General features: G+C 40.9%; 1 protein-coding gene across 1 annotated transcript in view; it reads right to left on the bottom strand.

The window, feature by feature from the left end:
* The window catches only part of LOC115049893 (storkhead-box protein 2-like), a 64,069-nt gene extending 54,239 nt beyond the window's left edge, over positions 1-9,830 (bottom strand). The window contains exon 1 of the mRNA XM_029512489.1: positions 8,920-9,830. Coding sequence (XP_029368349.1) covers positions 8,920-9,259 — 340 coding nt within the window. The 5' untranslated portion in view covers positions 9,260-9,830. The remainder of the gene's footprint in view (positions 1-8,919) is intronic.
* Between the last annotated feature and the right edge of the window lie 6,535 nt (positions 9,831-16,365).

The following is a 16,365-nucleotide window of genomic DNA, read 5'->3' on the forward strand; positions in this document are numbered from 1 at the left end:
CCTTTATTACTACTCACTTCCCATTGTAAGTTATTCTTCTCCCCAACTCCCAATATTTACTAGTGCACATTTAGAAGTTCCAGGTTGAAATCATTGTATGTTTTCTGTATGTTTTGTTTGTATTTTCCATGGCATCTTCTCTTCTTTGTTCTTATTCTCTCTCTCGCCATCTCCACTGAGTCCCCCCCGGTCTCTCCTTCAAGCCAGTGGCAGCTCCAGAGATTTTCTGTTGCAGGTGCTATGGGGATGCTCAACACGCAAGAGATTGTGCCTTGAATTTTTCAGGATGTCATACTGAAACTATATAAAAAAAAAAAAAAAAATGCAAGTAGAGAAATGCTGCAGAGCTGAAACACCAGTTTTTCACTACAACTGACGTGATCAAGCCATATGGTGGATAACGTATCTGCTATATGAACATGAAAATGTGTCTTTCATACCTATTCATGCATTATGTAATTTAATCATAAAATATAGGCCTGACCTACAGAAACAAAATATTGATGTTCAATATATGCAACATTGTGTTGGTTATAGAATGATTTATTTCTTGTTTGTTGAACAATAAGGAATATAAGTAATTTATTTATTGAAATTTTAAAGATGTTTAATGATGTCTTTAAAGTGCAACACTACACAAGATCCCGGGGTGGCTAATGGCACTGTTGTGCGTTAGCTATTCAGCTGTCAGATCCCCATTAGCTGATGGCATGACATGCAATGCATTTAAAATCAAAACTTACAAAAGAGGAAATGTATGCATACGTTAAAATCTATACAAGAAAACAAATATCAAAAATAATCCCATCAAAAAAATATCTTCACAAAAAAAAACAAAAAAAACAAACTAAAACCATAATACGGATATCATACGAAGATTAACATTACAGTTCAATCAACTGATCAAGGTAACAACAGGTGGGCAACAGTTATGCAGTCTTCTTGTAAAGTCTTTTTATTGCTCCTTATATATTTCATAATTTTAGGTTTAGGTGTTTATTACCATTTTAAAACTGTATTTTGCATAAATTCTTTTGATATGGTTAGGCAAGGCGTTCCACTCTGTAAAGGCAGTATAATCAAAAGCAGTACCTCCCCCCAGCACATGCTACTTGATGAAAAAAGTACTTTTGCTTTTCATACTTTATTGCATTTGTAATAAAGGTAAAAAGAATGAACTTTAATCTGTTTAATTCAACTGGAAGCCATTTCTAAGATGATCGTGCACAATGAGCAAATAATTCAGGCAGTTTTATTCTTTGAAGTTTCCTGATATCTTTGTAGCTGCAGATGGCCAAATGGCCAGGAAATATCTGGTTTCAAGATTCAGTATATCAGATAGCTCTACATTTGTCTTCACCCCAATCTACATGGTAGAATCATCTGCATACAAGCACTTTTCCACCACCCACAAAAATGGAGGGTAATTTGTAAAAACAGGATACAGGAAAGTCCTAGTACACTTCCCTCATGAAAACCAAACTGCAAATCTCTGTTATCAGATCAGCTACCATCAAAAGACACTCTGCCTTCTACGGGTCAGGTAACTCCTCACCCAGGACAAAGCAATAAATTGAAAACCATAAACCCGGAGTTTATCAAGCAAAATAATATGATAAATTACATCAAAAGCTGCACCAAAGCATCCAGTCTTTTGTTATCCATCACTTATTTGGATCAATGCTGTTCTAGTTGAATGTCCTTAGTATATGTGCTGGAAGCTTGTAAAAGACTGTGGACTGTAGTGTGTGTGTGTAAAATGGCAAGTCGTTTAGGAAATAATTTATATGTACGATGCAGTTTATGGAAAATATCGAATTAAGTTGAAATACATATTGAATAAAAGTCTGAATATATTGAATGAAAATTTGAATATACGGAATAAAATTGGAATGTACTGAATGAAAGCTGGAATATATGGAATGAATTTTGAGTAATGAATTGCATCTAATAGTGGCAAGGGGCTTCTATTTTTTGAACTCCAGATTTTATCTGACTTTTATTAGCAGGAAGGCTAATGTTAGAGAGAGAGCCTTTATTTAATGAATTCTCTGCTGCATACAGCAGCATTTTCTCCTTACACTCCACGGTTAGCATGTGTCATCTGACGGCCACTATGTCTGCACACTGTGTTCTGTAGAACTGACACCTGCTGATATGTGTGGGAGGCTACCAGATATTATAGTAAAGATAGCTACAGTCAGTTACTTAGTCACGGTACCTGTTTTTTTTTTTTTGTTTGCTTTATTTTGTTTGAATGAGGGCCACTATTAGAGGAAATATGGTTTTCAAACTTCATTCCATATATATATGCATATATATAAACAAACAAACAGGCAGATGGTTTCTCCCATGAGCTTATACTGCTAGTCAGTGATTGTTGTAACTGTCAAACAGATGCCTGATGGCTAAATTGCAATTCAGACATCTAATTTAATATAAAATGCTATAAGTGGATGTTGTGCAGACCAGAGCTGTAGCCCTGGTTTTGGTGCAAACTGTAGTGCTCCAACATAGGAGTGGTGAAGCAAGTTATCTCTGCCAAATCTTTCTCCTTGAGCACTTTATTTTCCACATGGACCACCGTGGTGTCAGACAGCTTTGGGGCTATAAGGGAGGTGGGTGATCTAGTAGCTGGGGCAGCAACAGTGGAATATGATGAATGAATTTAAAGGAGAAGGACCACTGTACCTTTTGCAAATGACAGACTGATGGTGACCTCAAGGTGAGTGCATTAAAGGAACTTCCGCCAGTGGCGACATGATGTGATGAGACAAAGCTATATAGCAGTTCATTCCTTTTTAAGAGCTATGTTTTCAGAAGGTGGATGTCAGTGCTTTACTGGGAGTAAGCAATCACTCTGCTGGGAAGGCATAGGATCTGTTTACAGTGTGTATACTGTATTACATCACACTACAGGCAAGGTAGGGGAGAGAAAAGAAAGATAGATAACCTGTATTGTCCCCTGGGGAAATTTGTTTTCACAAACTGTGATACTGAGCAAACAGAAGCGAAAACATCACCACCAACCATCAAGTACACATATATGAATACAAACACGCTATATAAGCACTACTGAAGGAATAAGTGCAAATCAAGTTGAAAAAAATTCAAATTCCATATCCAATGACCAAGTCCATTGATCTGCGCATGAATGCCAATTATAACTTTTCACATTGACAGTAAGGGGGGTTGTGAGATGTTTTTTGTGCTACATAAAAGGCCTATTGTCAAAAAGGTCCTCCTGAGAGTCCTGAGAGTAAAACCTGAAGCCACAGAGAATGAACCCTAGACAACTCTCATTGAAAGAGGGGCTGCATGATATTCAGAACCTACCTTTTAGGTTGCCTTCTGTGTAACAGTGAAAGACAATACAGCGCAGACAGGAGCTGTACATAGCTGATTAAGCTGCTGTTCCTCCCAGGTTATGGGCTTTTACAGGAGTGTGTTTGCTTCAGGACTTCATTTTGAATGTTGCCATAGTGATTCCATATAAATCAGTATGTTGGACAAATCATACTTCACTCACTTAAAAGTGTATGAACAATCAGAAAAACCAACAGACTCCCTGCAAGAAGAGGAAATCCTGTAACACAAGTACACTTGCAGCTCTGAGTTGAGTAGTTGAGTTGAGTTGAGTAGTGAACAGAGAGAAGATGAAGTTGCAAAAAAAATCCTAACCCTAACCCTTTAAATCATAGGCCAGATATGAAATATTAAAATCAAATCAAAATTCCACCCTAAAGAAATAAATCCTGTCAGAATAAACAATACAGTATTTAGACAAAAAATGAGAAACAACAACACTACACCAACTAGAACACTAGAGCACTGTCACTTACTGTGATGATTTCACCACGGTTTGTGTTCTCATATGTTGGTTTTTTTTTTTTATGTATTACTGGCACATGTTCTGGTGACAGAACATATGACCACTGCAAGTACAGAGTGCCCTGGGTGAAACATTCAAGCATGCTTTTCTACTGGTGTCCAGCTGGTGGCAGCAAGGTACATGATTAGGTGTCTCTCTGGGCAGAGAAAGGGGTTAAATGTGTGCGTAAAAACCATAGTTTTGCAACTTCATCTTCTCTCTGTTCACTACAACTCAGAGCTGCCCAAGTGCCCCTAAGCCAAACAAATATGAATAATTTTGCAGAGGAGTTGCATAGACAACGAGTGAGATCAGCACACAGAGCAGGACTGAAACTAACAAGATGCAACATTGAAAAAGTATACAACATATAAAAGCACCCAAAGCAGTGTAAATCAAATTAGTAACTATTTAGGTAACAAGACCTAAGAAAAGGCAAGAAAAAAAGATTCCCCCCTGATGCCTCATTAAAAAAATGTAAATAAATAAAAAGCTTTATTATCTCCTTTTAGCTGAACCTAATCACTAAATTTGAGATATTCTCAACTTTCAATTTAACAAAAATCAATAACTCCAATATACTGCTTATAAAAATGAAAAAAGTTGTTTGGTCTTTTCTGTATTTCAGTAAAATATCATGGAAAAAATATATCTGATGAATAATGTGTACCAATGTTGGTGAAAAACAACTATGTATAGCTTTCAATAAAACCTGTAGCTTAGTTACTACTTCCTGTGCCAACAGGAACCAATTACTTCCTCAGATGGCATTCACCATAATTAACAGAGTGAACGTGAAACTAAACAGTGATGGTTTCCCAGGTGAACGTGTCACCTCTCTCCATTTTTAGCTGGGTAAAGATTCAAACTCACTCACAGCAAACTGTCAGGTAAATCCAGTGTTGTATTCTTATTCTTTCTTGCCCGATATACTAAGGTATAACCACCTCACAAAGAAACTGCTTGTGTCCTTTTATCATTGCTCCATTGAGAGCATTTTAACATACTGCATGTGTGTTTGGTTTTCCAGCTACAAGGCTGCAGACAGGAAAGTGCTCCAGAGGCTCGTCACCACAGCACAAAAGATCGTTGGCTGCCCTCTCCACTCCCTGAAAGATCTTTATAGTTCCCACTGTCTCGGAAAAGCACACAGCATTCTCAAGGAACATCTCACCCAGCACACTCACTCTTTGAACTGCTGCCCTCAGGTAGACATTTCAGGACAATAAAAGCAAGAACAAACAGATTAAAAAACAGTTTTTTATGCCAGAGACATAATTGCACTTAACTCAGAGAATACTTCAATACAATCCTTACTATGCAATTAGAAGAACAGGACCCATCAGCAGCCTCAACTGCTACACAGATACGGGTAGGACTTCAGTCTGCTAGGAAGTCATACAACTTCTCTGGACTTCATAAGCAGAACTCGTTTTCTTACATCTACTAGGTAAAGTTAAATATGTGCAAGTTCACACGGATACATGCAGTAGGACTTTCATGCTGCTAAAATTTTACATACAAAAGCTAAATATATCTAAAGTTTAACTTCATATTCACAAAGTTGAAGTATGTGATTTTCAGTCAAACAGGTCTTGAAAGTTCAAACCCTAACCCTCACACCATCTTTGGAAGAGAGCTGTCATAAGACAGTTTTTTGCATGAGGGCATATAAAACTAAGCAGTACAATACAGACTTTTTTCCAATTAAAGATTCATGTTAGACTTTAAGTTAGCTGTGTGAACTATAATATTAATCTAAGCAATTTAAAAGTGAGACTCACTTTGGAATAAAGATGCCAGATCATCTTCAACAACAAAAGAAATTTCAAGATGACGCATCTTTCTTAACCCACATGAACACAATTACTCTGTCAGTGCTGAAGACAAGGAGCCAAATCTTGGTCACTAAAGTCTGCCTTTCAAACTTATTGTGAGTTGACTACACTTATATAGAGCTTTTCTATTCTTATCAAGGACACAAAGCTACATTTACCCATACAGCACTTCTCCATGCACATCAACCAAAAAAGGTATAGTACAAATACCACACATAGACACATTCAAAAACCTAAGATACAGTGGGTAAAATAAGTATGAACACATCACCATTTTTCTCAGTAAATATATTTCTAAAGGTCCTGTTGACCTTTTTGTTGTATGAAATTTTCACCAGATGTCGGTAACAGTCCATGCAACCCACACATGTAAAGAAATTAAACCTTAGATGTCCATAAATTAAGTTATGTGTGATAAAATGGAATGACACAGGGAAAAAGTATTGAACATGCGAAGAAATGGAAGTGTAAAAAAGCAACAAATGCCAAGACACCAGCTGCAATCTACCAGTAATCAGAAAGCAATCCTGCCCCTTGTCAGTGCAAATATCAGCTGGTTCAGTCCCATATGACAGCCTACAAAAATGTGCCTCATTGTCACACAAGAAACATCTCATGATGGGTAAAAGCAAATAGCTCTCTCAAGAACTTTGTAACTTTATTGTTGCAGAAAATACTGATGGCATTGGTTACAGAAGGATTTCTAAACTTCTGAATGTTCCAGTGAGCACTGGTGGGGCCATAATATGGAAGTGGAAACAACATAATTTTACCATAAACTGGTTGCAACCAGGTGCTCCTCACAAGATTTCTGACAGAGGAGTCAAAGGAAATATTAGAAGAGTTGTCCAAGTGTCAAGGAAGACTTGTGTAGAGCTTCAGAAAGATCTGGAATTAGCAGGTAAAACAGTTTCAAAGAAAACAATAAGTAACGCACTCAACAGCCATGGACTATATGTACGTTCACCATGCAAGACTCCACTGCTGAAGAAAACTTTAAAATTGTATTGTAAAATGTATGCTGCCGTAAACATGACTATTTCAGTTACAAATGAAACATCTGGATGTCACTTCTTTTACAGAAATAAACTAATTCAAGAGGGGTTTTCAATCTCTTTGCTGGAAATAAAAACTATGGTTTTCGTGTCCAAAGAAATGAGCTACCAGAAGGAGGGAAGAAAAGCATCTTATGTTCTTAGAATAAAAGTGTAAGACACATATTGGGGATGCAATGGTACAGGTACAACACAGTACGGTCCGTACCTTGGTTTTTGGGTCACAGTTTCGGTATTTGTCTTGTTTATAAAGAGATGTTTTTTTTCTACCAAAATGAATTATTTATTTTTTCTTGTCGGAACAAGTTCCAACCAATTCTGGTACTGAATAACACTTTAACAGTTGGTTAACAAATACAACACTTAAACTCGAATAGTAGATGTGTCTCTTTTTCCTTGCCTACTACTTATACCTTAGCATAAATTATGTATAAAAAATTAGAACATACAAAAATGTAAACAAAAAACACTTTCAAATGTTGAAGTGCCTCTTAGTATTGACTATTAGTATACATAAATAGTAGCAGCGATGGAAATAAAGAAATTTTTTTCAGTAATGGCTAATCTAACTAATTTCTATTTCCATCATTACAACGCCGTTACCGTTACCGACAATTAAATGTGGTGCGTTATGAAGTGTGAAGTGAAGCAACTCATTGAAGCTGCCATCCGACTTGGCTTTCAGACAGCCAACCATGAGAGCTGCAAAGCGCGGGGGGGTGGGGGGCCAGCAACCACATAAGCGATGATAATTGGCTAAGGTAGAGTAAGATTTTACAGTAAACCAACCAGAGGGGGGGTCTTGTTTACACACAAACACACACGGGCACAGCAACCTCACACAAACTATCAGAGATAGCCTGCAACAATGGGGAGTCCAGAGGCGATATTACAAATCCTACTACTGCCAGGCCAAGACCCACCTTACCCGCCAATCAGAGGCAGAGTAAGGCGGGTCTTGGCGTGGCCATAGTAGAATTTGTAAAATCGCCATCCAGAGCATTCAGATGTAAAGTTGTCGTTTCCAAGGTAGAAGTTTTCCTTCTTCTGTGTGTGTGAGCTACAACGGCGCCAGTTGCAACAGTGTGATGATAGGTTAGTCACCGTGACTGGGCGGGGGCACAACAGTCAAGGCATTTCATTTTTGACCATCACTCTTCATATCATATGCTTTACTGATGTTCTTGATCAGCAATGTGAACAAAGAATCAGATGAAATGGACCCATCTCACTTGTCGCTTAACCAGTCATTTCACCAACCTAATCACTTCCCAGTTCACTTCACTGGTCACCAAATCAGTCATCACCACCTACGAAGATGTATCGGTTCAACCTACAAATATCTGTAACATTTATTTTGGAATTAATCATTTGATCAAATAATTCCATCAAGTCTCATTGAAATAAATATCTATGTCTAAATATATCCTATGTCTATTTACACCTAGCCAAGTTTGTGCACCTTCTGATGCTGACTAAGACACTGAATGTCCAATTGATAAGAACCTCTTGCAGCATCAACTGGCATGAGTTCAAAGGTCATTGACACTGGACACAGCTCAAACCATCCAGTGCAGTGAACACCACTACAGGGAAAGAGTAGAGTTAAGTTAACCTCTCAGGGATTCAGGTAAGAACTGCGCGCTTGCTTATAGTTGGAAATCAAGGTACTGAATTTGAATTTGTAGTTGCTGGGACAGCTGTGAGGGTTGGAGGAGCAGACAAGTCTTTTTATCATTATAGCCTGTGATGAGTCAAAAGACTTGATCAAAATTGACTCACTTGTCTGAGATTGTGGCTTGTTTTATTTCTTGTTGTACTTATTTATTTGTTTTATTAACTAAATTTATTCAGTCTGGTTTTGAACAAGTACAAACAGAAAAAAGATAAACCAAGTGTAAATTAGAGGATGAAGTATCAATCCACCTTTGTGATTTTAAAGCCTGTGTCTTAAGACATTCAAATTTCTTTAGTTCGAGTTATATCTGAATGTTACAGAGAAAATGCTCAGAACATGAGTGATAGCGATGATGATAGTGGTGATGAGCATTGTCATGGTATGGTTGCTTCAAGGAGGGGTAATAGCATGATAAGGTATGAACGCGCACTAATCAGTGCGTCTAATTCTAAACAGGGGGTCAAACAGAGAGCTTACCCAGGTATTTGATCATGAATCCACGAGGTGGATTGAGGGACCTCCGCATCCATCCCTCCCTTAGCACCTCCAGGTGGTCCTCCTTCCCCTGGATCAACAACACATGCTCGTCTATCCAGCCAAGGAAGAAGGTCTCTGACACAGCCTCGGTAATCCGCTGGCTCCACAAATGCTGCTGGGAATTTTCTGCTTTAAAATCGGCAAAAATCTCATAGCCTGTGTGGTGCCTCGGCAACTCGTCGCTCTCTAGCACCCCGGCCGCCCCCACCGCCTCCCCAGTTCCTACCCTGGACAGCACTATTGCCAGGGAATGGGGAGCTATCTGCAGGAAAGATTCCATTATCTTGTTGGCCTTTTAGCTGTCTGAAGAAAAGAGTGTTCTCATTGCACTGACCAAGGTGTCACACCGTGAGGTTCAGCGGGAATCACACCATCCATGTCAGCTAGCAGGGCGTGTAGCGAAAGCTACGCTCTGGAGACTACCTCTATATTTCCATGAAGCTAGCCCGCTAGCTTCCCAACGTTACATCAAACCCATTGCCATCCTCTTCGCTTCTCCGGAAGTGATATATCGCCACGTTGTCCGCCCTGCTACTTACTGCAGACTCTTGTGGAGCGCTGTCCACCTCAGACAAGAGCTGACATTCGTGCTTTGTAACGTTTGGTACCTGGGACAACAGCCTAACCCTAACCCTAGCTAGATGCTAACGTGTTAATGAATTCACCGAGGCAACAGATGCGTCCAGCCCCCCTTCTGTCGCCAACAGCAGCACCTTGCTCGTGGGACACCTGTATGTTTTTTCCGCCCTTCAGGGTTGACTGAAGATGAGGTGAGATGTCTCTGGCCTGGCACGGTCCGGTCCGGTCCTGTCCAGAACACAGCGGGATTCTGTCGTTCAGGTAAAACGATGGCAGGCTCTGTACGGAGTTTGGTAAAGTCAGTAACGATGGACATCAGCTTCCGGACAGACTGTCAAATTAAAACTCACACATTTTACATGCAACCATTGAGCGGTGTCAGCGCTCTTGTTCATACATATGGACGTGTGGGTGTGCCTATTGAAAACGCATGCGCAAATGACGAAAAGAATATAGATACATAATTTAACACAAAATTTAGACATACATACATAAACAAATGCATTTATTAACATGAAATTACACACACACACACATACATATATAGTCAAGACTTTCTGGCCTGCTGAGTTCTGTGCTTGTCTTTATATTCTGTGTGGAAAGCTCTACCCTTTTTACTCAAAGGACGGGGCGGTTCCTTGGATTTTTTCTCTAAAATTCAATGGAGATTTTCTCCAAAAATATTGATGTCACCTTTAGTAATACTGGACGTGTCCGCCAGCGTCTTTCCTTATTATCTAATGGTGTTGCGTCTTGGTCATGTGCTCAGGTTCATCCCAAGTTTAGTCTCCACATTTGCTTCCATTATTTCTTGACAAATTACTTCACTGCACTAAAAATTTGAATACGCAAAATGTGTTCAAGTAAATACACAAAGCAAGTTCCATTGATAGTTTTTTAGATTTTCGGTATACAATTAGCATCTCAGCCTGGTAAGCACATGTACTGTATTTTCGCAGGTGGGTCTTTTCAAAGTACTTTTCACTTCACATACATTATCCAATCTGCCCCAAATTTGCGCCACATCACCAGACTCCTGCCCTGAACAGGAAACTGTCAATATTGTATCAGCATTAAATCATCAACTGCTGGCACCATGAAGCTCATTCTTAGTATTCACTTGGTATTTACTCCTAAGAGGTGGGCCAGATACACCTAAAATTGGCTGGGCTTACACCTAGCAATTTTTACATTCACCAACTAAAAACTCACTCAAGTCAAATTGAAATTGTTGGAGTTCTACTGACGTGATACCATCAACAAAAAGAGATGAGCTCAAACACAACTAAAAGGGGAAAACTTTGCAGAAATTGCTATTCACATGGAGTGGCATAGACAAACAGAATGCAAACACACCTGATTGGCCGATGTATCAGAAACATACATTTGATTGACAGCTTTATCAGCCAATCGTGACGTTGGTTGACCTGCGACATCAGGGCAGTCTCAAAATTCAGCGTACAGATTTTGTGAATGCACATCCAGTAATACGTATGCTCCTTGAATTTATATTGCAAGTGTGCCTCAAAATTACACTTGGGAAGTCCAAAATGCAACTAAAAAACAAAGCATGTGCATTTGTGAGTCCGAAGTCTTCTGATGTAAGGTTGCATTTGTTTTAAAACATTGATGCATTTCCCTGAAGCCCATGACCCTTCATGAAATGTTGACACCATGGCACCACTTTTTTCGCCAAGAAATACGATTATTGGTTTGAGGGGCAAGGGATGCTTCTGTAGTCCTGACACTTGACACACACACGGAGTGACCCCTTTGAACATCCTGTGCAGGACATTGGCTTGGACAGGGCTTAATGGCTCAACACAGCCCCCTTGACAATTTGTTATCTGAAGCCCTGTCTTCTAAAGTGATGCAGAAGAATGACATTAATTATTGCTATTATTATTATTATTATTTATTTTATTTTATTTGTTGATTGTCCACCTGCTGAACACTGTCAGGGTTCGTCATGTGTCTTATTAAGTTATCTTCCTTTGTGTACACTTTCAGTGTATTGCTTTATTTTAATAAGTTGTGTTTTCTTTCTGCCTCTGTAATCACCAGGCCCCGCACTGATGTGTTTCACCTGTGTCTCGTTAACCCTCCCCTTTCCCTGTGTATATAACCCATGTTCCCGCGTGTGCTATTGCCAGATTGTCTTGTCTCCTAGAGCAACAGCCAGCATTATTGTCTTCCCCATGTCTGACCAGTTTGTTACTTGATTGTGCGTCTCTGTCTGCAGTTTTTGTACCTTTGCATGTTTTTGGACTGCCTGTCTGGTTTTTGAACTCACGCACGTTTCCTGCTGATTTTGTACCTGCCTAACTGCTGCACTGGTTTTTGACCTCAGACTGAATTAAAGACCCTGAGATCTGAATCCCGCCTGCCTGCATTTGTGTCTGCCAGTTTCATTGACAAAAACAGCATGTTCACGTTGATTCAAAATCACCCAGAGCTCTTTTGTACAACGAAATGTCATCAAAATTTGATAAATTTTCCAATCTCTTTATTCAGTTGCAGACATGAACTTTTTTTTTCAACATATATTAATGCGGCCATTTTCTCCATAGCAAGCCTGACAAGCAACATAATACATTATGAGGGATTTTTTTTGGGTAGTTTGTTGACCTTGATATTGAGTGGAATGACCTTTGTGTGACAAGGAGAACAATACTACACCTCAATGAATATAAGGGGGAAATGAAGGACAGAGAAGATACAAAAGGATACACAGGGGAAGGGAAGCAGGTGGTGCTGGTAGGGACTAGTTGAGTGAAGGATCCTGTGCTTCTCCAGTTACCTAACTTAGGGCTGAGTCGAGAGGGTTACTGTGTAGATCTCTAGAGATGGTTATCCAGGTACCCCAAAAAAGGAGCAGAGTCAAAGAAAGAATACATAGTGATGGAACGAAAGAGCAGCTCAGCCCGTTTTAGTCAGGATTCATTCATTCTTGATGTGACCCAACACAAGCTGGAAAGTGACACCACACATGCATGTGTGTATTCCCTAAATATGAGTGAGACCATCACCAGGGTCCAGAATCAGGTCATCCTGTGCGCGGGATGAGGGCATGAGGTACCAACCCAGAGAGCCACCACAACCACGTGGAGCGTTACAGCCCCCAGTTTTCCAAGTAGGCAACAGCGAGCATCACTAGACGTCCCAAGAAAGTGCACAATGGAACAGGACAGGAGGGCCCCACGCCCCCCACAGACATCTCACACCCCAAACCCCACCCCCAGTCCAACAAACAAGCTGGAAGCACCCCACCAACCAAAGAGACCAACCCGGGACCCAGTGCATCCGCAGGTGGAAAGCTGTGAAGAGTTACGGTTAGGAAGGACTGCAGGGGCGGGGGGCCGTGCAACCAGACCCGTGCCCCCAACATAAATGGACAAAAGAGACCGCAGGAGGAGGAAACCCTGCAAACACAGGGATTAGCCCCCTATCCCCCACACAAGGGCAAGAGGAAGTGGCAACAACACACCGGCCAGCGCCAGACCCACAGAGGCCACCAGCAAGCGCCAGCACAGCACCAGGAGGAAAGTCCCTCAACCAGACCCCGCCACCCAGCACAGCACAGAAACACCAGCTCATACTGCCACAGCCCACAGGGCAACCCAGGAGGAGCCGACCATCAACATCCCCAGACCATGGGACAGAGAGCAGACCCTGGAGCCACGGGGAACCCCATACAGGGTGCCAGAGCACACCCCCACATGGGGGGGAGGGAGGCCGGTTGGGTAGACCCTCCTGAGCCAGAGATCCACCCATCTCATGGCATTCTCAAGGTGTTGCAGTCTGGGGATCCAACATTGCAATCCTGAATGTGGAAGGTAATAAAAGTATTGCTATAAAAAAGGGTTATCACTTTAGCAGAGAAAGTAATATTGTAGTGCAGGGAAGGTAAATGTAGAGATGGCATATGCTAGCAGGCTATTTCAGAGGTTCAGAGAGTTGCTGAATGTAGCCCAAGTTTTTATAAAGCAAGTCAAATAGTTTTTTGGGGTAGCAGATATTTTCTCCAATAATATAATAATAATAATAATTATATATATATATATATATATATATATATATGGTGATGGCTCGAGCTATGAGAACAGATTGGGATAGATGGTTAGGTAAATTGGTTGTTGTCAGGTCAATAAAAAGGCAAAAGTTCAGGGCTAGTGGGATTCTACAGTCCAAGATGGAGGAGAGTTACTCTGTTACAACTGACCAGAAGTGCTACACAGGAGTACAGAACCAGAGATCCTGGAAATAGGAGTCTGATGTGTTCTGAGTGCATTGTGTGCACATATCAGAGTGAGAGAAGCCCATTCTCCGCATCTTGTATTGAGTTGTGTGTCATCTGTTAAGTACCTTGAACTGGATGAGATGTAAATTCAAGTTTTTTGTCATTTTAAATGTATTTTGGCAGATCTGAGTCCAGAAGTCGAAGTCAGCAGACAGAGACAGATCTGTAATCCATTTTGATATCAGTAGATGCATTGAATGGGTGCTTGAGAGTAACTTATATATTTTAGAGAGGTCTTTATTTTTGGAGAAAGCTTTGTGATGTTAATGACAAATTCTGGGGGCTATATAGTATTCAGGAGTGTTGGAATTTTCTTCCTTATTGTCTTGATCACCTGCAGGTTTTGGGAAAAGTTTCTGTTTTGTATTACAAATGTCAGGTCTCTGTCTTTATGTTCTTGGACTTCCTGTTTTATTTTGTAATTTGTGTTTATTCCTGTCATGGCTCATCACTTCTTGTCAAATTCCTTTGTTTTGTTTCCCGCCAATGATCTCCACACCTGTGTCTGCTGGTATTTAAGTGCATGGTTCATGCCCATTCCAATGCCAGATTGTCACCGTTACCTCCATGTGCTTTGCTCTCTCGTGTTCATTCTTTGTGAAACCTCATTATATGACCTGGTTTTGTGGAACGCTGCCTTGCCCTTTTCACATTTGTTTGCCTGATTTTTCAGACTGCTTTTTTGTGTGTGACCCTGCCTGCCCTTCAGTAAAGTTTTTTAGATCTTTGAATGCTTTGTGTTTGGGGTACTCACTCTGCGACTGAGTCTCTCCATAGCCATAGGCCTTGTCACCAAAAGCCTAAAATAAATTTGTGTGTTTCAGACGAGGTGATGGAGGTGGGTGATTGTGCTAAGATGAAGAAGAACTGTGTTACCAAATCAGGGTTGTGTCAGATTGGGAAGGACATACAGGGTTCCAGTTGGGAATTTATGGAGATAAATTTGAAGTCAGTCAAACGGCCTCACAGAGCGAGCAGTGTGCAGTGCTAAAGAGCTGATGGAAAAGTCCCACAAAGAAGGAACTGCCGTGTTCTTCAACCTTCTTATCATCTGAAGCATTCCCCTTGATTCTATATTGGGTATCCTGCTCAGTGTCTCATGTCACAGGAGACATGAAAAGCCATCCTAGTGAGCACTAACCTACTGAAACCCTCATCGAAATGCACCCAACAAATCAATGCCCAACTTCTTCAAAAGGCTCATTTTAACAGCAACTACAAGCCAAGTCACCCTCTAAAGTCTAGCAGAGCATAGCAGAGGGATAGGTGGTGCACATGCAAGCCCCTAAAGGATATGACCAACTTGGGGCTGTACAGGAGATGAGCAAGGAGCCACGCTCCTACATGATCTAGTCCAAAGGGGCAACATACAGAAGGAACCGCTGCCACATCTTTCCTGTGACAGAGCCACACCACAGCCCTACACAGAAGACTCAGACCCCCAAGTCACTGGCCCCTCCTTGACGACTTCTGTTCCCCCCACACCACAAATGCCAGAGCCAACCAGCATGTGTTCACAGCCCCCCTTCCCCTCTTCGCCCAGAGTGCCCACACCCCACTCGCCCACTAAGAACAGAACTGCCCATTGCATGACACGTTCAGGAAGCAGCTGTAGAATGAACCCCAAATGTATGCAGTGAATCCATGTTTTGAAATGTCATGCATGCTGCTGGATTTGTACAATTATTACTGTTTCTGCATTTAATTCTTTCAGTTGTGCACTTGTAGTGAAATGGTATAGTGACAGGATGCACTAGTTAAAGTGATGTGTTTTCTCATTTCTCTAGTGTTATCTAGGTTTAAGTGAACTATGAATAACATTATTGGGTTGCTTACTGATAATAGTATAAAATGTTGAAATGTTCTTTAACGCTAGATGACCAGCGACATTTTGTAAATCATTGAAGATTACACCCAAAGAAAAGGGATGTAGATCATTGGCTATATGATCACTGTTTTGTTTGTCATGTGCCACCATACTTGTGCACAGCCTAGCTATCTAGGTGTTAGTAGCTCCATCTAGTGGGTCCCTCTCGGTTTATGCATGCTGCACGTTCATTCTCGGGTCACCTAGTTCGTTATTAAAAGCCAGTGTTTTGGATTCAAGTGGTTGGTTCTTCACACACAACATACAAGTTTCTACAGGGCAGTCCTCTTTCCTTTCTGCCAGTGTTCCTTCAGGATCGGGTACAACACTTTGTGCCTTGGGAATTGGTTGTTCATCCCGAAAGAAGTTCCTTTAAGTCCCTGTACTTTAATCTTAATAAGCACCTTCTGTTGGAAATGTTCGAACTTGGTGATGATGGGATGGGGATGGTTTATTCTTCAGGCCCCGAGTCGGTGGACATGGTGGAAGGTGATGTTATTTACTGTCTCCATTGGAGGTTTGAGAGCAGACAGCATAAAATTTTTCAATCAGGGCCCCTGGATTGTCCAGGGAGCTCCATGGGATTCCTGAGAATATTAGATTGTCCTGCATACTCCCACATTGTATGTCTAGGACAGTC

The sequence above is a fragment of the Echeneis naucrates genome, chromosome 10 (assembly GCF_900963305.1).
Source record: "Echeneis naucrates chromosome 10, fEcheNa1.1, whole genome shotgun sequence".
NCBI classification, from domain to species: Eukaryota; Metazoa; Chordata; class Actinopteri; order Carangiformes; family Echeneidae; genus Echeneis; species Echeneis naucrates.